Here is a 22,907-nt window from a genome sequence, read left to right on the forward strand (position 1 = left end):
CAAGGATCTACTGTGTAAAACAGGGAACTCTCCTCAGTATTCAATAATAATCCATATGGGAAAAGGATCTGAGAAAGAATGAATACACGTGTGTGTATAACTGAATCACTTTGCTGTTTATTTGAAACTAACACAACATCGTAAATCAAATAAACTCCACTAAAACTTTTTTAAAAAGAATTTAAAAACCAAAACATGGAAATAAAAAAAACAGTAATGAACACACATGCAAAACCAAAATGTGAAATTACACTCCTGAGAGTTTGCTTGATTTTTTTGACGGGGGAGAGAATTTCACGTAGCAAAGAGTATATCAGTAAATCTCGCCTCTCAGCTACGTTTCCAACGAATCAGAAGGTAAACAAAGTGCATGTGTGCATGTTCAGTCACGCAATCGTGTCTGACTTTCGCAACCCCCTGAACTGCAGCCCACCAGGCTCCCCTTTCCATGGGATTTCCCAGGCAAGAATACTGGAGTGGGTTGCCATTTTCTTCCCCAGGGGATCTTCCTGACCCAGGGATCGAACCCATGTCTCCTGCATTGGAAGGCAGATTCTTTACCACTGCACTACCAGGGAAGCCCAGACAAACTGACCAGAAGCATATAAGTGATGGCGTCAAGACCCGAACCTAGATTTCCCTGGCACAACGGCCCAAGCATCCGCTCACCATATGGTGACTCTGAAGGGGAAAGAGCCAGGAGCCAGCAAGAAGGAGCATCAGACCCAGGAAGCAGAATGGGGTGGTTTGTTGGTCACCATGGCAACCTCAATAGAGAAGCCTGATCTGGACTCTGTTTCCTACACCTTCTCCACCCACCAAGATCTCTCCCTTCTCGCTAACTTCCCCAGGGTGTCTTCCTTTCCAGAAAAACGTTTCTTGAGCTGAAAGTAGTTTCTGCTGGCTCCTGGCTGTGCTGACTGGTTGGAAGAATCAACATGGGCAATGACAACAGTAATTCAGGAAATGCATCTGGTTTTCTGCAGGGGTTCCTGTTATGATGGCTAATTTTATGCATCAACCTAAGTGGCCACAGAGTGCCCAGATTAAACAATTCTGGAGGTGTGTGCGAGGCCGTTTCCCGGTGAGATTACCATGGGAATGGGTGGACTCAGTGAAGCAGGTTGCCCCTGCCCAATGTAAGTTTTTGTTGTTGTTTTTCAGTCCCTATGTTGTGTTCAACTCTTTGCAACACCATGGGCTGCAGCACGCCGGGCTCCTCTGTCCTTCACTGTCTCCCAGAGTTTGCTCAGGTTCATGTCCACTGAGTTGGTAAGGCCATCCAACCATCTCATCCTCTGCTGCCTCCTTCTCGTTTTGCCTCCAATCTTTCCCAGCCTCAGGATCTTTTCCAATGAGTAGGATCTTTGCATCAGGTGGCCAAAGTATTGGAGCTTCAGCGTCAGCATCAGTTCTTCCAATGAATATTCGGGGTTGACTTCCTTTAGGAAAGACTGGTTGGATCTCATTTGATCTCCCAGTGTAGGTGGGCATCCTTTAATTGGTCTGATGAAATTAGCCTGACAGGTGGAGGAACAAGGTATTCAGCCCTTCCTGCCTGGCTGCTTCCTATCCTCGGCACTTCTACTTCTCAAACTATTGAACTCGGTGTGAATAATGTCACCCGGTTTTCTTGAGTATCCAGCTTACAGACAGCAGATGGTGGTATTCCCAGGTGAGCCAATTCCTCAAAATAAATCTCTTCATATGCAAACATCTCCTATTGTTCTGTTTCTCTAGAGTGTTGACCAACATAGGTGTGTATCTGGCCCTGTGGGAATTTCCTTCTTCAACTCTCAAGTCTGTACATGAAGACTTAACTCAGAAAGATTTCCTGCGAGGAATTGACACACAGATCCCAAACCTCTATGAGGGAAATAAAGCTGATACTCCTGATCCACTCCCCTTCAAAGAAAGGCAATTACTTGGCTTTAAGCTCAGGCTGTAAAGAATCTGTCTGCGATGCGGGAGACCTGGATTCGATCCCTGGGTTGGGAAGATCCCCTGGAGAAGAGCATGGCAACCCTCCTACGGAGTGACATCTCCCACACTCTGCAGACATTCCCCGGAGCTGATGAACTATTTGTGTTTCAGAGGGCTGCAAGAGAGACATGTAGAGCAAAAAGCCTAAAATGTCAAGTGAAGCATTAAAGAGCATGGGAACCAACCACAGAGTGAATTTGATTGGGACAGAGTAAAGGGACAAAGTAGGTGATTAAACAGTTACCCCACTAGGGATTGTAAGTAGAAAATAAATGGGTGGTGGGTGGGTGAAAGCAAAAGTCGCTCAGTCGTGTCCGACTCTTTGCGACCCCATGGACCATACAGTCCATGGAATTCTCCAGGTCAGAATACTGGAGTGGGTAGCCTTTCCCCTCTCCAGGGGATCTTTCCAACCCAGGGGTCAAACTTAGGTCTCCCACATTGCAGGGAGGATTCTTTACCAGTTGAGCTACAAGTCTTGTATGTTGATGATTACTCATGAAAGCAGGTTTGCTTAACCACAAAACCGAGCAGGCTTGTTTAGCAACAAAACCATGCAACAGAAGCTCCCAAAAATAAACCGATGGTGGCGTGAGCCCCACATCCCGCCCAGTGAGCTCAGTAATTAATGCTCTCTGCACACGTAAGAAACAATAATTTGTGGACCTAGCTTGACCGCGTGGGGACAAGAAAACTCCACTACTCAACCTGGAGGAGGGGCTGCTGATGGAAGCACTACGTCCACTCGAGAAGGACAAAGTTCTCCTCCCCCTCCCCACCTTTCCTTTGATTATAAAACTGTAGCCCAGTAAGTTCTCAGGCGCGACATCTCTCAGCCACCCTTTTGCAAACCTCACAAGCATCCTATTCTAACAAATCATTTCTTATCTACCACTTTGCTGTCATTGCATTCTTTGCACTGAGACGTAAAGGACTATGGTATCAGAGCTCTTCGGAGCCCCCTGAGCAACACCTAACGTTTCAAATTGGGTCTCTCTTTTGACCGGGAAAAATATAATTAAACTAATAAAAAGTTGTGTGCTTAGTTGCTCAGTCATGTCCGACTCTTTGAGACCCCATGGACTGCAGCCCACCAGGCTCCTCTGTCCATGGCGATTCTCCAGGCAAGAATACTGGAGCAGGTTGCTATGTCCTCCTCCAGGGGATCTTCCCAACCCAGGGATCAAACCCAGGTCTCCCGAATTGCAGGTGGATTCTTTACTGACTGAGCTTAAAGCCAAGTAATTGCCTTTCTTTGAAGGGGAGTGGATCAGGAGTATCAGCTTTATTTCCCTCTGGGTTTCAAGGTCTCTCTAAGCTCCTCAGAAACCTGGGGAATAAGATAGATACTTTATAAAATAAAGCCTTTTATTTTTTTTTTTTATTTTTTTTTCACACGTAAAATAAGACGTTTATTACACTAAACAACAGGGTTTATTTTTCATTTCCCCAGAACACTAAAATAGCACACGGCATAGTAATTTAGCACACAACAGAAACTGATATATGCGACCAATAATTCCGAAAATGGGGATGTCTTACTTGGGGACTCCTTCAAAACTTCTGCTCTTCAGTGCCTTTTATCAAAGCTAGCAACACACAACAAGAGGGGTCATCTCAGAAAACATTTTAGTGTAGGAGGCATCTCAACTCCTAGAGACTGGAGACCTTCTCTAAGGGGAAGTCCTTGCTGTTTTTTCCTCCATGACTGAGCTCCGGTGGACAGGCTCGAGCTCATTTTTTATCTTGGGTAACACTGCTAGGGTTCCTAGTTTGAGGAAGGGTTATCTAAAGGTAACATTAATATTGCAGCTTTCACCATAGGGCCTCCATGTAGATTGCATGTCAAGTGGAAGGAAAGGGGTGTGAGAAAAGATATCAGATTTTTGCTCAAATTATTCTACAAAACACAGAGATGACAACAGCTTGCCATCAACTTGGCCTGGCTCAGACCAAGCCCAGCAGGGTAGACTTTTACAAATATCTCCTCTCATCAGATGGTCAGAGACAGGCTGGAGAGATAGTGCCTGGGATGGCAGCCCTGCCGGATGGGTGCTGAAGGTAAACTTAAAACTTGCTGTTACATCTTTCGATTTTAGTCTGATAGGTGTATAAGGTAGTATCAATAACCTCCTTGACATGGCTTCCCAACCCTAAATATCTTTCAAGTACAGAGATTTCCTTCCGTATCAACCAGCTTTCTGTGGGTTTAAGTTCCACTGACCTTGTCTGTCACACGAATCAAAGCCGGAGCTTCACTGCCGCAGCGTGTGCGTCCAGAGTTAACGCAAAGACAGCATTCGAGGACAGCGCTTCAAGTTAGTCTCACTATTTTTATTGTTCTGCCTGTACCTTAACCACGGCATAACAGAGTTGCTCATTCAAAAGCTTGTGGAGCTAGTGATGCCACTGTTATCTGCAGATCATCTGAGGTACTTTTTTCCCATGAAAACATTTTCTTGTATCCTACTCTTGGCTCTGAAAACATGGGCTCTGAATGGCCAGGGAGAACACTTTTCGTCTCATCATTCAAGAATATTAGGGGATGTGCGTGCAGCAAGATGGATCGCAGGCAAGAGGGTGCAAATGCCAAGTCCAGCTTCTCCAGGAAAGCACTGGGCGGGTCGTCCTCAGAAGCCCCCTTTGTGGACCCTCTCTGCCGGCCCAGCAGTCCGGACCCCCAAGGCTCTCCACTGTGGCTCCGTCCTCTGTGGCCGCCAGTGGGCCTGGGCGCTGCCTGCAGCCAGTCCGTGCCCGGAGCCTCCCCGACGCAGCGGACCAGCCCCACACCTCGCTCCCCTGCAGGAGCCGAGGACAGACCTGCAGTGTTGTTCTGCGCGGCCGCTGAGGCTGAATTTCTTTGTACTGATTCTTGCCACCGTGGAAGTGCTTCGAGGCCACTGCGAAGCAAGGAGCTGGCCCCACGCAGGTCATGCTTTGCTTCCAGTGAGGACTTCTCCTTTCGTGGATTTCCCCAGGCATCGATCGCAGGCCTCTTCACCCGGGAAGCGGCATCTGCTGGCCGAGGGCCCTCCTTCTGCCGTCTCTCACTCCAGAGTTCTCTGCACAGGGCTCTGTCCAAGGCAGCGCCCACTCCTTGCTCCTCCGCGAAGCGGGTGCGGAGAGGCCTGCGTCCGTCCTTCATGCTGTGTCTCTGACCCCTGAGCCCCAGGACACGCCGGTCAGTCCGCAGAAGGCCTTCAGTGGATCTCAATATGAACCTGCAGACGGACGTTGAGCATCATGGAAGCCACGATGTAGAGGTAGGGGAAGTTGATGCGCAGGCGCCAGGCCAGGTCGAAGAAGATGAGCAGCGTGCGGTCAGCCCCTTGCAGAAGACCCCATAAGAGCGGGCGGCGGCCGAGCGCGAGAGCCGGACAGCCAGGCCCGACAGAGCCGCCGCCATATAGACCGGCGCCCGCCGCCGCCGCCGCCCGCCGCCGCGCACCGACCGGCCGTCGGACGCGCCAAAGCCCGGCCGCCCGTCCTCTCGGCGCCGCGACGCCCCTGAGCCTCCGCCCCGGCAGCTGGCCCGCGCTGAGGGAGCGAAGGAGGCGGCGGCGAGGCCGGCGGGCGGGCGGGCCGCGGGGAGGGGAGTCGGCGCGTCACGCTCTCGGGAAGCGCCTCAGCGAGCCGGCGCCCCGTCCCAGCCCGGCCGCGCGAGCCTTTTATTTTTTTGAAGCTCTTAGAGTCTTAAAAAAAGGAGAGATGCCAAAAGAGGATTATAAAAATTGCAGTGTATTTTAAATGCGCCAAGTTCACAAATTGACTTTCTGTTACACAAATGGCCATAAAGTAGAATTAATTGGGCTATAAAATGACTACTGTATTAAAACTTAATTTGCTGATGCAAGTTCGTTTGCCCGACACACAGTGAGGCCAAACAAACTGAAACGTCGGAGTCCGGAGGAAAGGAAGTTTCATTGCAATAAGAGGAGGCTCATACCCTAGAAAGCCTTGAGCTCCCTGAAAGACTTCAGCAAAGCATTTTAAAAAACCATTTTGGGGTGGGGTGGTCGCTAGGTCCCCCACAATCCTCTGATCAGCTGATGAGGGAGCAGGGGGTGTCACAGGGGTTCCGTCTACCAGTCCTGAGGCTCCAGGAGGCCTGGGGCCAGGTGCTCATGGTCCTCAAGTAGTCAATATCTTCCCTTTGGTGGGGGGTTTTCACCTCTGCAAAATAGCTCAGGAAATGTGCATCAGATACTACTACCTAGGTACTTCAGAGAGGAGCTAAAGCGGAGGGTAAGGGGAAAGGCCTGACCCCACACACACACCCCCACCCCAGGAAGGCCCCGTAGAGTCCTGCTCACTTACACATCTACTGGTGGTTTGATAGGAATAGCAGCTTGCCTCACTCATGGTCAATTCCAAGCAAGTAGACACGTTCTGCGAGGGGGCGCTGGGTCTCTCCACTCATCCCAGGGAGGAAGAAATCCAGAACAGTTAGGGAGGTGCTGCTCAGGGAAGCTGAAGTCCCGGACTGCAATCAGACGTGTCCTTATCTTTCTTACCTGAGTCTAGCCCCTCCCTGGGGAACGGGTCTTTAGGACCTCGATCGACTCCAGTCTTAACTACCCACTGGGCCCCAGACCCCTGGTTGCACTTTGAGCCCTGGCCCTGGAACCCCTGGATGTCTGAGTCCGTGTCTGGTCAATCCCAGGGTGGGAAGGTGACCCCTACTCAGACAGCTCAGGCTGACAAGAGGGAAGGGGCTGTAGGACTCAGCCTGGAGAGGAACGGCTGTCAGGATGTAACGGGTCTTGTTCAGATACTCACGGCGGCCAGGATCAGATCCAGCAGCTGAGAGGCAATCCCGTTAGAGTAGAATTGTTCCTATGTCCTTGAAGGAGTGAAGCTCTGCAAGAGGCCACTAGCACCATCTGTTGGTGGGCTGAAGAACTGTCACAAGTGTGCCCTGGTGTGTGCCGAGTTGCCTCAGTTGTGTCCAGCTCTTTGCGACCCCATGGACTGTAGCCCGCCAGGCTCCTCTGTCCGTGGGATTCTCCAGACAAGAATACTGGAGTGGATTGCCGTGTCCTCCTCCAGGGGATCTTTCTGACCCAGGGATCAAACCTGCATCTCTTATGTCTCCTGCATTGCAGGCGGGTTCTTTACCACTAGCACCACCTGGGAAGCCCGAGTGGTTACCTGCTATTTTTGCCCTTGAGGTCAGGAAATAGAGATGCCACATCCACCCAGCAAGGCTTCCGACTGACCTGTGGCTCGGACACAGGGGATGGGTCCCAACGAGGTAAACTACACCTCTGCCCAAGCTCCCACCTCCCAGAGAGCAAGAGGCTCTATTTCATGGAGACTGTTTTTGATGCTGGCTGACTTAGAGGAGATCACCCGGCTGAAGAGAGAGGATCGTCACAGCCCCGCTCCTTCTTGACCCAGGCCTTTGCCTCTGTCCAGCCTGTCCACCTCCCCCACAAGCCAGCTGGAGGCTCTCATCCGAGAGGTCGTCTCTGCCCTCCTGTCACCCCACTCTCTGAATTCTGTTTTTTTCTCTATAAGGCTTATTTTTTTTATGTGAACCATTTTTAAAGTGCTTATTGAATTTGTTACAACATTGCTTCTGTTGTTTATGTTCTGGTTTTTTGGCCATGAGGCATGTGGAATCTTAGTTCCCTGACCAGGGATCGAACCCACACTCCCTGTATTGGAAGGTGAAGTCTTAACCACTGGGCCACCAGAGAAGTCCCCACAATGCTTATTATAAACCAGTGTTATATCTTTATTTTTTTAAAAAACTTCCATTAGAATATAAACCCATGTTTTAATGATTGCTCTCTCCCCGGCACTTAGAAACATGTTAGGCTCTTTGTATTTGGTGAGTGAATGAAGAAATGAAGAGTTGGGAATCTACACCTGGGGGAAAGGAACGCAGGTGGGTGAGATGGCAGCAAATCAGACCCTGGGGTCCCCTGACGGGTGGTGCTGTGCCTGGGGCTCCCTCCTAGGGAATGAGGGGTTCTGGGTGCCCTTGTGAAATGTTCTCCCCGCTTCTCCCCAGCCAGGTACCAGGCAGGTAAACATCATATAGACACTTGTCTATGTGATATATTTCATTAAATTTTTTAAAGTTTTTTTTTTTTTTTTTGTAATGAGTCTCTGGCTATAAGGTGAAAAGAGGCATGAAGTTCAAGGTCAGAAGTTCTTCTCTAGTCTGAGCGGCTGTGTCTCTGGACAGGATATTGATGGCGGGGGGATGGGGCTGCAGGTTGTCTTGGGCAGACTGGTTCTGTCTACCCACAAATTGCCCGCTGAGGCCTGTTGACCCAGAGGACAGCACCAAGCAAGCCCAGAAGCAGCGGCACCTTCAGGAAGACCAGGAGCAGGAAGTGGGCGCTGCCCAGCAGGGACCTGTGGGAGGATGCGGTGACCAGTGGTGAGTTTCTGCTTCAACAGGAGGCCCAGGCCCCTCCCCCATCTTCCTCTGTGCTCAGGTCCTGTGGCCTCAAAACTCAAAATCAAGGTCAAGTCTGGTTGGTATTGAGGCTGCACTGGGTCTTCGTAGCAGTTTGCGAGATCTTTAGTTGTGGCAAGTAGAATCCTAGTTCCCTGACCTGGGATTGAACCTGGGCCGCCTGCGTTGGGAGCATGGAGTCTTAGCCACTGGACCACCAGGGAAATCCCCACTCATCCGTAACATCTGCGTGGGAGAGCATCTGTTCTGTTTAAATGGTTCCGCAGTCTCAACCACAACGATCTCAACTCCAAGCTCAGCTCATGGCCAATTCTCTCACCTCCGGGTCCCAGGACCTGCCCTCACTCCGGCTCCTCACAAATGCTGCGTCCTCTCCCCACCCTGAGCCTCCCCGCCTCCTCGCCCCTCATCCTGGCTCCCAGCCTAAGGCGGCCCTCCAGGGTCACCTCCAAGATTACCCTGGGCTCCTGTGGCCAACCCTGTTGGTGCCCCGCCTCGCACCCTCTTTGCCCACGTTTGAGCTCCTGGCTGCTTGGACAGTGCTCAGCCCACCAGTGGTTTCCCACATCCTTGGCTTGAGGGCGGTCTCTGGCTTTTGGGGTGTGCGTGGCTTCCTGCAGCAAGCAGGCCGGACGTGCCGCGGAGCCCTCTGCCGGGACACTCCTCCAGACTCCACCTCGGTGGGCTCTGCTGCTCCCCCCGGGGTTCTGCTCCAGGGTCACTTGTTCTGAGAGGCCGTCCCTCATCACTCTGTATGGAAACCGCCAGCCTCTCCATCTTCTCCCACCGTGAGGACCATGACTGTCCCGGGGGATGCCCCACAGAGTCTCTCTGAGAGGGAGTGAGCCCCGTTGCTATGCTGACACCTCTTTCACTGACGTCTACTTCACTGGCATTCCCTGCTTCCCTGTTCCCTCACCATTATTCCTGGGATCAACTTGCCAAAACGTGTCTTAGGATCGAGTTCGAACAAACCTAAGCTAAGACAATCTCTGGGTTATTTGTTTTCACTCAGCCTCGTGATAGCCTGCATCATGTCCCGTCATCTTCCTACACGTCTCTCACCCTATCCTTACCCACCTGCTTCATTTGCCTCACAGTGATTGCCGTTAACGGACGTTTCCTCTATTGTCTATCTATCATCTATCCAAGTACCTCTCTCTCCATCTACCTCTATTATCTATCATATATCTATCCACCTGTCACATGTCTCTATCTCTACCAACTATCCTCTGTATGTATGTATCTGTAAATCATCCATCCATATCTATCCATATTCATCTATGTATGTATCATCCATCCATCCATCCATCCATCCATCCATCCACCCATCCGTCCATCCATCTGCCCATCCGTCCGTCCGTCCATCCATCCATCCGTCTATCCATCCATCCATCCATCCACCAATCCACTCATCCATCTGCCCATCCGTCCATCCATCCATCCGTCTATCCATCCATCCATCCATCCATCCACCAATCCACCCATCCATCTGCCCATCTGTCCATCCGTCCATCCATCCATCCATCCACCCATCCACCCGTCCACCTATCCATCCATCCATCCATCTATCCATCCATCCATCCATCCATCTAGCCATATCTAGCTATCCTTCCTTTCACTCATCTCTATCAACTGTCCTCTAGCTATTCCTATGCGTGCATGTATCTTTGTATCTATCAATCATCCATATCTATCTACCTATCTATCTATCATCTATCTATCTTCTTATCCATCTTGCCATTGTCTAAAATCTACCCATTTGAAAGAAACTTCCATGAAAGCACAACCTTGCCCATCAGTTCCCAGTCATATTCCTAGCCTTTGGATCAGTTCCTGGCACACGGCAAGTAAATTAAACGTTTGTTGAGTGGTGACTCATTAAGGAAACCTGTGTCTAGGAAGCCCTACCCTAGGGAAGAAGCCGTGAAGATGATAGAGGACACCAGGAGGCATGCACCTTACCCTTGCTGCTGGCTGAGCCATCCAGAGGTCCACGTAGAGCTGTTGCTACTGGAGGCTGTAATGGAAGGTGGAGTGAAGAGCAGTGAAGGGTGAAGAACGGTGTCCTGTCCACGACTCTCCCCAGCCAGCTCCCTGTCACCTGCCTGGTTCCCAGTCCACAGAGGAGAGGGAACTCACAGAAGGGGCTGGACAGGTGTTCTGGGACCATCGCCTCCTCATGCTCAGACCCAGGCCTGACCAGCATATAGGAGTATCTCCACCCAACTCCATCCCAACTTGTTCTGCATCCATGTGGACACAGCCAGGACCAGCGTCATTGCCTCTAGCATTAAGCATTTTCCTTTTCCTCACCTCGTTGAAAACAGGAGCGCATGAAGGTCAGCACAAGAGTTGGACCTCAGGTCCCACCCCCTAGCCAGTGCATTCACATTCCACCCCAGCTCACCCTGCCCACCCTGGCAGAAGACAGTACTACGGAAGCTACTGAAGCCTGAGCGTCCTCGAGCCTGTGCTCAGCAACAGGAGAAGCCCGTGCACCAGAGCGGGAGGGCTGCACCCACTCACCACACCTGGGGAAAGCCCGCGTGCAGCAGTGAAGATCCAGCACACCCATAAATAACAAAGTAACTATTTTGAAAATATTCTGTTAGTGGTCCCCCAGCCCACTTCCACCTTGTCCGGTCCAGGGGTTTGTGGGCTCCCTCCTGCCCACGACTCAGAGCCTTCTGGTTCAGAGTCCAGAAGGGAAAGGAGCAGAAGCGGAGGGAGGCTGAGGAGACAGCGAGGATGCCAGACAGATGAGACAAAGCACTTAAGCACAGCACAGACACTATGCACAGCATGTTGAGTGCAGCACTTTCACAGCATCATCTTTGAAGATTTGAAATAGCTCAACTGGAATTCCATCACCTCCACTAGCTTTGTTTGTAGTGATGCTTCCTAAGGCCCAGACAGGGGCCAGAGGCTTGGGGGCTCCCTCTCAGCCTTTCCCTTGTCTACAAACCACTCCCCTTGGCCCCCAGCCCAGTTGCTGGTGCCTCTGGGAAACGGGTTTTCCCTGGGTCAGCACAGCAGTCAGAGGCCGAGGAAAGGCCCAGGGGAGGAGCTGGGGCTGGGGCTTGCCCTTTGGGATCATGCAGTCAGAGGGGTGAGCCTGGCAGGCTCAGCCATCTCTGAGCCTGGACCACTCAGGGCTCCTGGATGAGGATCTGGGTTGTTGAGAGGCCCCAGTTCTGACGGCGGAAGCCAGGGGAGAGTGAGAAGAGATTCTTTTGGAGTGGACCCCCCACCCCACCTCCCACATACACACCCTGTGCCCCGTGAGCACAGGGAGATGGCAAGAGCCCCTTAGTCCTGATGGATCCGGGATAACAGCAGGCCCTTCCCCCCTCTACAGCCTCAGAATCCCCCAGGCCCACGGACAATGTCAGGGCCCGGCGTGGTGGCAGGAACCCAGATGTCCCTCCCTCACTCTCATACCCTCTTACACACTCACACTCTCACACACCGGACACACACTCATATGCACACGACGCACTTGGCCCTGAAGCTCTGACACATGAACACCAGGCCCAGTTCCTCTCCCCTGGGCTGAGATTTCCTGGGATGCCCCGCAGAGCTGAACTCAGATTCCTTCACTGCCAGTACCAGAGAAAAGGAGGGTCTTACCTGGGGAGACAATCACTTGAATCTGGAAAAAGGGATCAGGCAGAAAGCCAAGGAGTCCTTCCTCCTTCAGAATCATCGCAACCCCATACCTGTATTTCCCTGCATCATCTGCAGTGAGGTTTTCCAAGGTCACTGTGAAGGTGAGATCCTCCGGATGGTCCGTGATGGACACCCGGCCGCTCTTCACCTCCACTTCGGACCCACTGGTCTGCACAGTCCGCTGCCAAAGCAGGAAGCATGGTTGTCTGCACCAGTATTTGTGAAATGCCTCGTATTCCTCCTCGTACCGACACTCCCGCTCAGGGAGTCCCCCACGGCGCCCATCACAGTGCTGGGGCCACTCAGGGACAAAGAGCCTGGGCCAGAGGAGCCTGGGGGGTCAGTCCCTCTGGGGCCCGGAAGTCACCCTGAGGCCAGAGGAAGGATGGATCAGAAGCAAAGGACGCAGAGGATTAACCCAGTGTAAAGGTCGGTTGAGAAATGGTTTTGGCAAAGCACCAAACTTCTGGAAAAAAATCGTGTATGTAATATACTTGTGTGTGTGTGTGTGTGTGTGTGTGTGTGTGTGTGTGTGTGTGTGTGTGTTAGTCGCCTCAGTTGTGTCTGACTCTTTGCGACTAACAAGCTAACAAACTAACAAACGTGTGAAGGAGGCCAGAACTCGGCGACGATTGTCGTTGCTGTTTAGTCGTGTCTAGCTCTTTGCACCCCCATGGACTATATAGCTTGCTAGGCTCCCCTGTCCATGGGATTCTCCAGGCAAGAATACTGGAGTGGGTTGCCATTTCCTTCTCCAGGGGATCTTTCTGATCCAGGGATCGAACCCAGGTCTCTCTCATTGCAGGCAGGTTTTTTACCATCTGAGCCAGCAGGGAAGCCCAAATAATCTACTTACTGATCACCTATCTGTCTGTCCATCCAGCCATCGTTCCCTCTCTCCTTTTCTCTTTCCTTCCCTCTCCCCATCCACCCATCCAACCAACCATTCAGGCATTATACTGTCATCCACAGATAATGAGCCTTTTGCTTTTTCAAATGTTCAAATTAACATAAAAAATACATTTTTTGCTTCTTCATTTTTTAAAAAATTTTTTGGCTGAGCTGCCCAGCTTGCAGCATCGTAGTCCCCCACCCTCCGCCCCAGGGATTGAAACCAGGGCCCTCAGCAGTGAAAGTGCTGAGTCCTAACCGCTGGACCACCAAGGAATTCCCACTTCTTCACTTTTAATATCTTGAATTTTATTTCCCAGCAGGTTCAAGTGGCCCCACTAACCTATATTCTGCAACACAACTCTGTCTACGTCTCCCACCAACATTCCCTAGTGCACTGGCTCCCAGGCTGCAGCGATAGTCCCCAGTTGAGATACCTGGCAATGTTTGAAGACATTTTTGAGGGTCACCACTGCGGGGCAGGGGGAGGGAGTACGGGAAGGGGGTGCGAACTGCTCCTGCCATCCAGTGGGCAGAGGCCAGGGATGCTGCTAAACATCTCTCAGTGCACAAGGCACCCCCCACTACACAGAGTGATGCGCCCCCATGTCAGCAGTGCTGGGGTTCAAGAGCCTTGCTGGAGGGGGCAAAATGCCCCAGCCAGAAGACCTCCACGCTGAGGCTTGGAACTCAAGGCGAAAGGGGGCAGCCTCGCTGAGCCCTCTCTGTGCATCTGGGCTCTGCAGGCGCTGTCTCTCTGATTCTGACCGCCAGGAGAGGAAGGGGGAGGGGAGGAGGGGAGGGACGGGGCGCGGGAGGAAGGCGACTTCTGTCCTGGACTCTGACATTGGACTCTTTCAGTTGTATGAGCCCCACCCTTAAAGATCTGGGGCCTGCCTCCTCAGTTACGGACAGGAAACGTGAGGGACACTCGGAGTTTCTCCAGAACCTCCCTGCCCTCTGATGCTCCGCCAGACCCTGACCCCAAGCCAGCGTGAGCAGCTCCCCCAGCACCCCCTAGAGCAAGCTCCCTGCCCACCAAGGCCTAAAAAAAAAACCCTTGACTTTTTCCTTCTACCGTCATTTACAGGAGCTCTCAGACCAGGACTGACCACATTCCCAGCAGTCTGACTTTCCAGAGGCCCACAGGGCAGGGACACCCCGCCCCCCTGGTCTGTGTGCCCCCACCTGGGGCCAGCCCAGACCCCCAGAGAGGCACCGGCCCGCAGGGCGTCAGGGTCTCCATGCATAAAGGGATATTCACTAGGGGACTTAGAAGTAATTGACATTGTACTATTAAAAAGACCAACACCCTTGGATATAAAAGTATTTGGTTTGAATCTTGACTATGTCTTTTATATATGTATGTATATATATATATATATATATACACATACACACATATTTATCTACTTATTCTGCTGTGCTGGGTCTTACTTGCAGCATGCAGGATCTTTAGTTGCAGCATGTGGGGTCTAGTTCCCTGACCAGGGATGGCACCCCGGCTCCCCGCATTGAGAGGGCACAGTCTTAGCCACTGGACCTCCGGAGAAGTCCATTGGCTTTGCGTGTCTTTATGAACCGATTTAGAATAAATTATCTACACCTCTCTGAGTTTGTCTCTCTTTTTCTAAATGTATGTATTATTTTTATTATTTATTTAATACAACAAATAATATTTATTAATTAATGCATAAATAATATAATTAATTTTATATAATTATTTATTATTTAAAAAAATTTTTTACAATGTTGTGTTAGTTTCTGCTGTACAGCAACATGAATCCATTATATGTCTACATATATCTCCTCCTTTTCAGCCTCCCTTCCACCCTACAGTCTCTTGTTTTAATAAGAATTAAGGATTAGATTAAGTAACAGGAGAAAATCTTGTCTACATTGATTTGTCCAATTAGTATTAGTTCTCTGCTCCCCCTGCCCTTCTCTCTGGTGTATCAAGACGACATTTCTGATTTTAATCATGTTGGGATAATGACTCAAGTGCCCAGATATAAACTTAGGGCTCAGTACGTGCTGCCAGGGAGGAAATATGCTGAACTGGGGTTTTTACGGGCACATCTCACCCTCTGTTTCCTTATGCTTCTTCTCCTTCCCATCACCACCCTTTGCTCACACCGTGCTCACCCTGACTCGCCCGCATGAACTTCCCCACGTCAGGCCCAGCCCTGCTCACCTGGGACCCAGAGAAGCAACAGAGCCGCCAGCAGCCGCGTGGCCGTGTCCCCCAGGGATCTCTCCAGGCTCCTCCAGAGCCTGGCGCCTCCTCACCCAGTTCCACTCACTGTCTCCCTTTTCTGCTTTTCTTGGCACTTTTCTGCTTCCTCTGTCAGCCTCTAAGAGCTATTCTCTGTTGGTTAGAAAATGAGGGAAGCTGGGGCCTTGGGACATCATATGATAATGATGCTGAAAACTTGTTGAAGGTCGTTCTCATGTTGCAGTTTGAATGTGCAGTTCCAGTTTCTGTTCCTTGTGAAGATGATGCCCTTCCCATTCCTTGCCTGCGGTTGATGGGCCCATCCACCCTTCTCTAAATCAGTATTGCCCAGACAGCCACTCCTGTCTCGGTTAAATTCCATCTAGATTTTCTGAGCAAGTCCTCCTCTATGTAAAGAGAGCCCATTTCCTGTGGCTGGCATGGGCAGTCCCGGGTGATCAAGCATTGACTAAGCCTTGTCTGGACATAGCTGCTTGCAGGGCCCAGTGCAAGATGAAAACATCCTCATTCTGGAAATATTAAGAATTTCAGGAGTGGTCTAGTGGCTAAGACTCTGTGCTCCCAATGCAGGGAGCCCAGGTTTGAACCCTGGTCAGGGAACTAGATCCTACATGCCACAACTAAGAGTGATGCAACGAAGATCGAAGATCCTGCGGCCACAACTAAGACCCAGTGCAGTCAGATAAATAAAGAAATACTAAAAAAAAAAAAGCATTTCAAGATGGCGGCAATGGAGTATCAGCCAAGCATGTGGCTCTTCTAAGTGTGAAGCCTGGTGATGCTACACCGGCTGTACCCCTGTGAGGCTGGCTCTGTCTTGGCCCTTGATGGCACAGATCAAGGGCATTGTAGAAGCCAGTGAGGCTGGCAAAGATAGAATGGGGGGAGATTAGTTGGACATGATGTCAGAGAGAAACTCAAAAGTGAAATGGGGACCTTGGAGGGTTTTGAGCAGAGGAGTGGCATGATCCCATGTTTGTTTTTGAAGCATCGTTCTTGCTGTTAAATGAGGAATAGGGGCTTCCCTGATGGTCCAGTGGTTAAGACTTCGCCTTTCAACGTAGGGGATGTAGGTTCAATCTCTGGTTGGGGAGCTGAGATATCACATGTCTTGTGGCCAAAAACCCAAACCATAGAACAGAAACAATATTGTAACAAATTCAGTAAAGACTTTAAAATTGGTCCAGATAAAAAAAAATCTTTTTAATAAATGAAGACTAGACCACCCCATCCCCAAGAAAAAGAAATGCAAAACGGCAAAATGGTTGTCTGAGGAGGCCTTACAAACACCTGAGAAAAGAAGAGAAGCTAAAGGCAAAGGAGAAAAGGAAAGATATATCCATTTGAATGCAGAGTTGTAAACAATAGCAAGGAGAGATAAGAAAGCCTTTCTTCAGTGATCAATGAAAAGAAATAGAGGAAAACAATAGAATGGGAAAGACTAGAGAGCTCTTCAAGAAAATTAGAGATACCAAGGGAACATTTCATGCAAAGATGGGCTCAATAAATGACAGAAATGGTGTGGACCTAACAGAAGTGAAAGATATTAAGAAGAGGTGGCAAGAATACACAGAAGAACTATATGAAAAAGATGTTCATGACCCAGATAACCATGATGGTGTGATCACTCACCTAGAGCCAGACATCCTGTGTCGGGAGCCGCGATAGGCATTACTGACAAAATGGAGGCACGGCCCCAACCCCCTCTCCTCATCCCGCAGGCACGGTCCCGGGATGAAGGAGTTAGGTCTTGTGATTCTGACTTGTCCTTTCCTTCCTCCTGTTGAGTTGGCTGGAAAGAACGTTATAATCCATAACGTTAACTACTGACATTTGTTCAAGGATCTTTACAAAGAATGCTCCAGGATGAGCACATAGGCTGCAGCCTGAGATCATGGGAAACATTGTCATCTGAAACCTGCCTGTAAGGGGAATGTTTATGGCAAAAGAAGTTTGCTGAGTTTAGGGGTTAGGAATAATTAAGAATAGTTAGAAGCTAAAGGTTTAAGGTATGTTGTAGTGTTGGCATATTTTACTATAACTTATGGAAACTAGGTATTTTAGAGATACTAATAGCCAAAAGCCTTTTTAGGAGATGATGAGCTTAAGTTACTAGGGGATAGCAGGATTTAAAGAGATAAGAAATAAACTGAGGAATGTAATACACAGCCCAGAGACAAACTCGAGTTACAATGTCATCACAAGGACACTTAAGAAGAAACTCTGAAGGACAACAATGATTTATGGAGACAGTAAATATGGGTGAGGGGAAACTGAAGATGTCATACCTCTGACCTAACGCTTTTGTAAAAGTATAAAAGAAAACCTGATGCTTAAAATAAACATGCAGCCCAGTGCTTTGAGCGAGAGACTGCATCATTTTCTCCGCCGACGCCGTCCATCCTGAGGGAACCCCTGGGCCAGCTGGAGCAGGACTCCGGCAATCCTGGAATGTGAAGTCAACACTATGAACACTATGAACATCACTATGAACAAAGCTAGTGGAGGTGATGGAATTCCAGTTGAGCTATTTCAAATCCTAAAAGATGATGCTGTGAAAGTGCTACCCTCACTATGCCAACAAATCTGGAAAACTCAGCAGCGTCCACAGGACTGGAAAAGGTCAGTTTTCATCCCAATCCCAAATAAATGCAACACCAAAGAATGTTCAAACTACCGCACAATTGCACTCATCTCACATGCTAGTCAAGTAATGCTCAAAATTCTCCAAGCCAGGCTTCATGAACCGTGAACTTCCACATGTTCAAGCTGGATTTAGAAAAGGCAAAGGAACCAGAGATCAAATTGCCAACATCTGATGGATCATCGAAAAAGCAAGAGAATTCCAGAAAAACATCTATTTCTGCTTTATTGACTATGCCAAAGCCTTTGACTGTGTGGATCACAATAAACTGTGGACAATTCTGAAAGAGATGGGAATACCAGACCATCTGACCTGTCTCTTGAGAAATCTGTATGCAGGTCAGGAAGCAACAGTTAGAACTGGACATGGAACAACAGACTGGTTCCAAATAGGAAAAGGAGTACGTGAAGGCTGTATATTGTCACCCTGCTTATTTAACTTATATGCAGAGTTCAGTTCAGTTCAGTTCAGTCGCTCAGTCGTGTCCGACTTTTGCGACGCCATGAACCGCAGCATGCCAGGCCTACCTGTCCGTCACCAACTCCCTGAATCCACACAAACCCATGTCCATCGAGTCGGTGATGCCATCCAGCCATCTCATCCTCTGTCATCCCCTTATCTTCCTGCCCTCAATCTTTCCCAGCATCAGAGTCTTTTCCAATGAGTCAGCTCTTCACATCAGGTGGCCAAAGTATTGGAGTTTCAGCTTCAGTATCAGTCCTTCCAATGAACACCCAGGACTGATCTCCTTTAGGATGGACTGGTTGGACCGCCTTGCAGTCCAAGGGACTCTCAAGAGTCTTCTCCAACACCACAGTTCAAAAGCATCAATTCTTCTACACTCAGATTTCTTTATAGTCCAACTCTCACATCCATACATGACTACTGGAAAAACCACAGCTTTGACTAGATGGACCTTTGTTGGCAAAGTAATGTCTCTGCCTTTTAATATGCTGTCTAGGTTGGTCATAACTTTCCTTCCAAGGAGTAAGCGTCTTTTAATTTCATAGCTGCAGTCACCATCTGCAGTGATTTTGGAGCTCAGAAAAATAAAGTCAACCACTGTTTCCACTGTTTCCCCATCTATTTGCCATGAAGTGATGGGACCGGATGCCATGATCTTAGTTGTCTGAATGTTGAGCTTTAAGCGAACTTTTTCACTCTCCTCTTTCACTTTCATCAAGAGGCTCTTTAGTTCTTCACTTTCTGCCATAAGGGTGGTGTCATCTGCATATCTGAGGTTATTGATATTTCTCCCGGCAATCTTGATTCCAGCTTGCGCTTCCTCCAGCCCAGAGTTTCTCATGATGTACTCTGCATATAAGTTAAATAAGCAGAGTGACAATATACAGCCTTGACGTACTCCTTTTCCTATTTGGAACCAGTCTGTTGTTCCATGTCCAGTTCTAACTGTTGCTTCCTGACCTGCATATAGGTTTCTCAAGAGGCAGGTCAAGTGGTCTGTTGTTCCATGTCCAGTTCTAACTGTTGCTTCCTGACCTGCATATAAGTTTCTCAAGAGGCAGGTCAAGTGGTCTAGTAGTCCCATCTCTTTCAGAATTTTCTACAGTTTATTGTGATCCACACAATCAAAGGCTTTGGCATAGTCAATAAAGCAGAAATAGATGTTTTTCTGGAATTCTCTTGCTTTTCAATGATCCAGCGGATGTTGGCAATTTGATCTCTGGCTCCTCTGCCTTTTCTAAAACCAGCTTGAACATCTGGAAGTTCACGGTTCACGTATTGCTGAAGCCTGGCTTGGAGAATTTTAAGCATTACTTTATTAGTGTGTGAGATGAGTGCAATTGTGAGGTAGCTTGAGCATTCTTTGGCATTGCCTTTCTTTGGGATTGGAATGAAAACTGACCTTTTCCAATCCTGTGGCCACTGCTGAGTTTTCCAGATTTGCTGGCATATTGAGTGCAGTACTTTCACAGCATCATCTTTGAGGATTTGAAATAGCTCAACTGGAATTTCATCACCTCCACTAGCTTTGTTCGTAGTGATGCTTCCTAAGGCCCACTTGACTTCACATTCCAGGATGTCTGGCTCTAGGTGAGCGATAGTACATCATGCAAAATGCCAGGCTGGATGAAGCACAAGCTGGAATCAAGATTGCCGGGAGAAATATCAATAACCTCAGATATGCAGATGACACCACCCTTATGGCAGAAAGTGAAGAAGAACTAAAGAGCCTCTTGATGAAAATGAAAGAGGAGGGGGAAAATGTTGGCTTAAAACTCAACATTCAGAAAACTAAGATCATGGCATCCAGTCCCATTACTTCATGGCAAATAGATGAGGAAATAATGGAAACAGTGACAGACTTTATTTTGGGGGGCTCCAAAATCACTGCAGATGGTGACTGCAGCCATGAAATTAAAAGACGCTTACTCCTTGGAAGGAAAGTTATGACCAACCTAGACAGCATATTAAAAAGCAGAGACATTGCTTTGCCAACAAAGGTCTGTCTAGTCAAAGCTATGGTTTTTCCAGTAGTCATGTACGGATGTGAGAGCTGGACTATAAAGAAAGCTGAGAGCCGAAGAATTGATGCTTTTGAACTGTGGTGTTGGAGAAGACTCTTGAGAGTCCCTTGGACTGCAAGGAGATCCAACCAGTCCATCCTAAAGGAGATCAGTCCTGAATATTCATTGGAAGGACTGATGTTGAAGCTGAAACTCCAATACTCTGGCCACCTGATGCGAAGGGCTGACTCACCTGAAAAGACCCTGATGCTGGGAAAGATTGAAGGCAGGAGGAGAAGGGGACGACAGAGGATGAGATGGTTGGATGGCATCAATGACACAATGGACATGAGTTTGAGTAGGCTCCGAGAGTTGGTGATGGACAGGGAGGCCTGGAGTGCTGCAGTCCATGGGGTTGCGGTGCTACAAAGAGTCGGACATGACTGAGCGACTGAACTGAACTGAGTATACTGTTCAGATGAGGAAGGGGGTCTAAATTGAGAACTGGGAGACCAGTTAGTCTGCAGAAGTCCAAGAGTCGATGATGACTGGCTCTCAAATTAAGAGCAGGGGAGGGAGTGGTTAGATCCTGGAGATCGGTATTTTGAAGGAAAGATATTTTAACAGATCAGATATGGTGTATGAGCAAAAGATAGGGGTCAGGAGTATGGCTCCAGTTTGGGGAGCAATGGGAGGAATGGAATCGAAATAAACTGAAGTGGGAAAAGCAGGTTTGGGGATGAAGATCCGAGTCTGACTTGTTTTGTTGTTATTGTTGTCTTTAAATTTTTTGTCTGGGCCACACAGCATGTGAGATCCTAGTTCCTCTAGCAGGAATTGAACCCAGCCCCGCCCCACCTCACCCCACCCACCACATTGAAAGCGCCGAGTCTTTACCATTGGACCACCAGGGAAGTCCCTGATTTAAGTTTTAAGATGTCTGTCAGTCATCCATCATGGACCAAACAGCTGTGTCTCCTTTCAACCCCAGTTTATATGTTGAAGACCTGACCCTCTAGGGGACAGCATTTGGAGATGAGTCCTGGGGAGGTAAACATGTTAGATGAGGTCATGAGGGTGGGGCCCTGTTCTGAGAGGATGGTGACCTTATTACAAGAGAAAGATTTTTCTCCCCCCTCTCTCTCTCTTTCTTTCTCTCTCTCTCAAAAAGATAAAAGCAGAATTTAGTGAACTTTAAAACAGAAAAGCTAAACTAAAGAGCCTCTTAATGAAAGTGAAAGAGGAGAGTGAAAAAGTTGGCTTAAAGCTCAATCTTCAGAAAACTAAGATCATGGCATCTGGTCCCATCACTTCATGGGAAATAGATGGGGAAACAGTGGAAACAGTGTCAGACTTTATTTTTGGGGGCTCCAAAATCACTGCTGATGGTGATTGCAGCCATGAAATTAAAAGATGCTTACTCCTTGGAAGGAAGGTTATGACCAACCTAGATAGCATATTGGAGAAGGCAATGGCACCCCACTCCAGTACTCTTGCCTGGAAAATCCCATGGACGGAGGAGCCTGGTAGGCTACAGTCCATGGGGTCGCACAGAGTCAGACACGACTGAAGCGACTTAGCAGCAGCAGCAGCAGCAGCAGCAGATAGCATATTGAAAAGTAGAGACATTACTTTGCCAACAAAGGTCCATCTAGTCAAGGCTATGGTTTTTCCAGTGGTCATGTATGGATGTGAGAGTTGGACGGTAAAGAAAGCTGAGCACCGCAGAATTGATGCTTTTGAACACTGGTGTTGGAGAAGACTCTTGAGAGTCCCTTGGACTGCAAGGAGATCCAACCAGTCCATCCTGGAGGAGATCAGTCCTGGGTGTTCATTGGAAGGACTGATGTTGAAGCTGAAACTCCAATGCTTTGGCCACCTGATGTGAAGAGTTGACTAATTGGAAAAGACCCTAATGCTTGGAAGGATTGGGGGCAGGAGGAGAAGGGGACCACAGAGGATGAGATGGTTGGATGGCATCACTGACTCGATGGACATGGGTTTGGGTAAACTCTGGAAGTTGGTGATGGACAGGGAGGCCTGGCGTGCTGCGGTTCATGGGGTCGCAAAGAGTCGGACACGACTGAGCGACTGAACTGAACTGAAGTGAAAACAGAAGACCAGTAAAACCATGAACAAACCCGAGCACTGACCTTTTGTGGAGTGGAGGAAAATGTGGGAAGAAAAGACAACACAACAGAAGAATTAGAAAAGAGAATATTCTCAGATAAAGAGAAAATTAAAAGAATCTCACGAGAGCATTTTGAAAAAATATTTACAAGTATGCTCATAAACTGAGATTAGACCAGCAATTTCCTAGGGAAATATACACCACCTAAGCTTACTGTAGATGAAATAGAAATCTTCAAAATGCTGTAGAAAGGGCTTCCCTGATAGCTCAGTGGTAAAGAATCCTCCTGGCAACCCAGGAGACATGGGTTCGATCCCCGGTCCTGGAAGATCCCATGTGTCCCATGGGCCACGACTACTGAGCCTGTGCCCTAGAGCCACACTCACAACAAGAGAAGCCATAGCAATGAGGAGCTCGTGCACCGCCCCTGGGGCACAACCCCCATTCTC

At 49.0% G+C, this 22,907-nt stretch overlaps 1 protein-coding gene and 1 pseudogene across 1 annotated transcript; both read right to left on the bottom strand.

The window, feature by feature from the left end:
* Nucleotides 1-5,148: 5,148 nt before the first annotated feature.
* On the bottom strand, nt 5,149-5,430 carry LOC145540978 (small integral membrane protein 10-like protein 3 pseudogene; annotated as a pseudogene).
* Nucleotides 5,431-7,702: 2,272 nt separating this feature from the next.
* Nucleotides 7,703-15,195, bottom strand: LOC145540979 (protein CD300H-like). The gene is given in 5 exon segments (XM_081576138.1): nt 7,703-8,352; nt 10,382-10,436; nt 12,050-12,346; nt 12,349-12,405; nt 15,174-15,195. Coding segments are annotated over 4 exon segments (495 nt in total). The 5' UTR covers nt 12,374-12,405; nt 15,174-15,195; the 3' UTR covers nt 7,703-8,234.
* Nucleotides 15,196-22,907: the final 7,712 nt, after the last annotated feature.

This window comes from Giraffa tippelskirchi, chromosome 3 (genome assembly GCF_054371585.1).
Source record: "Giraffa tippelskirchi isolate mGirTip1 chromosome 3, T2T-mGirTip1v1.2.pri, whole genome shotgun sequence".
NCBI lineage: Eukaryota > Metazoa > Chordata > Mammalia > Artiodactyla > Giraffidae > Giraffa > Giraffa tippelskirchi.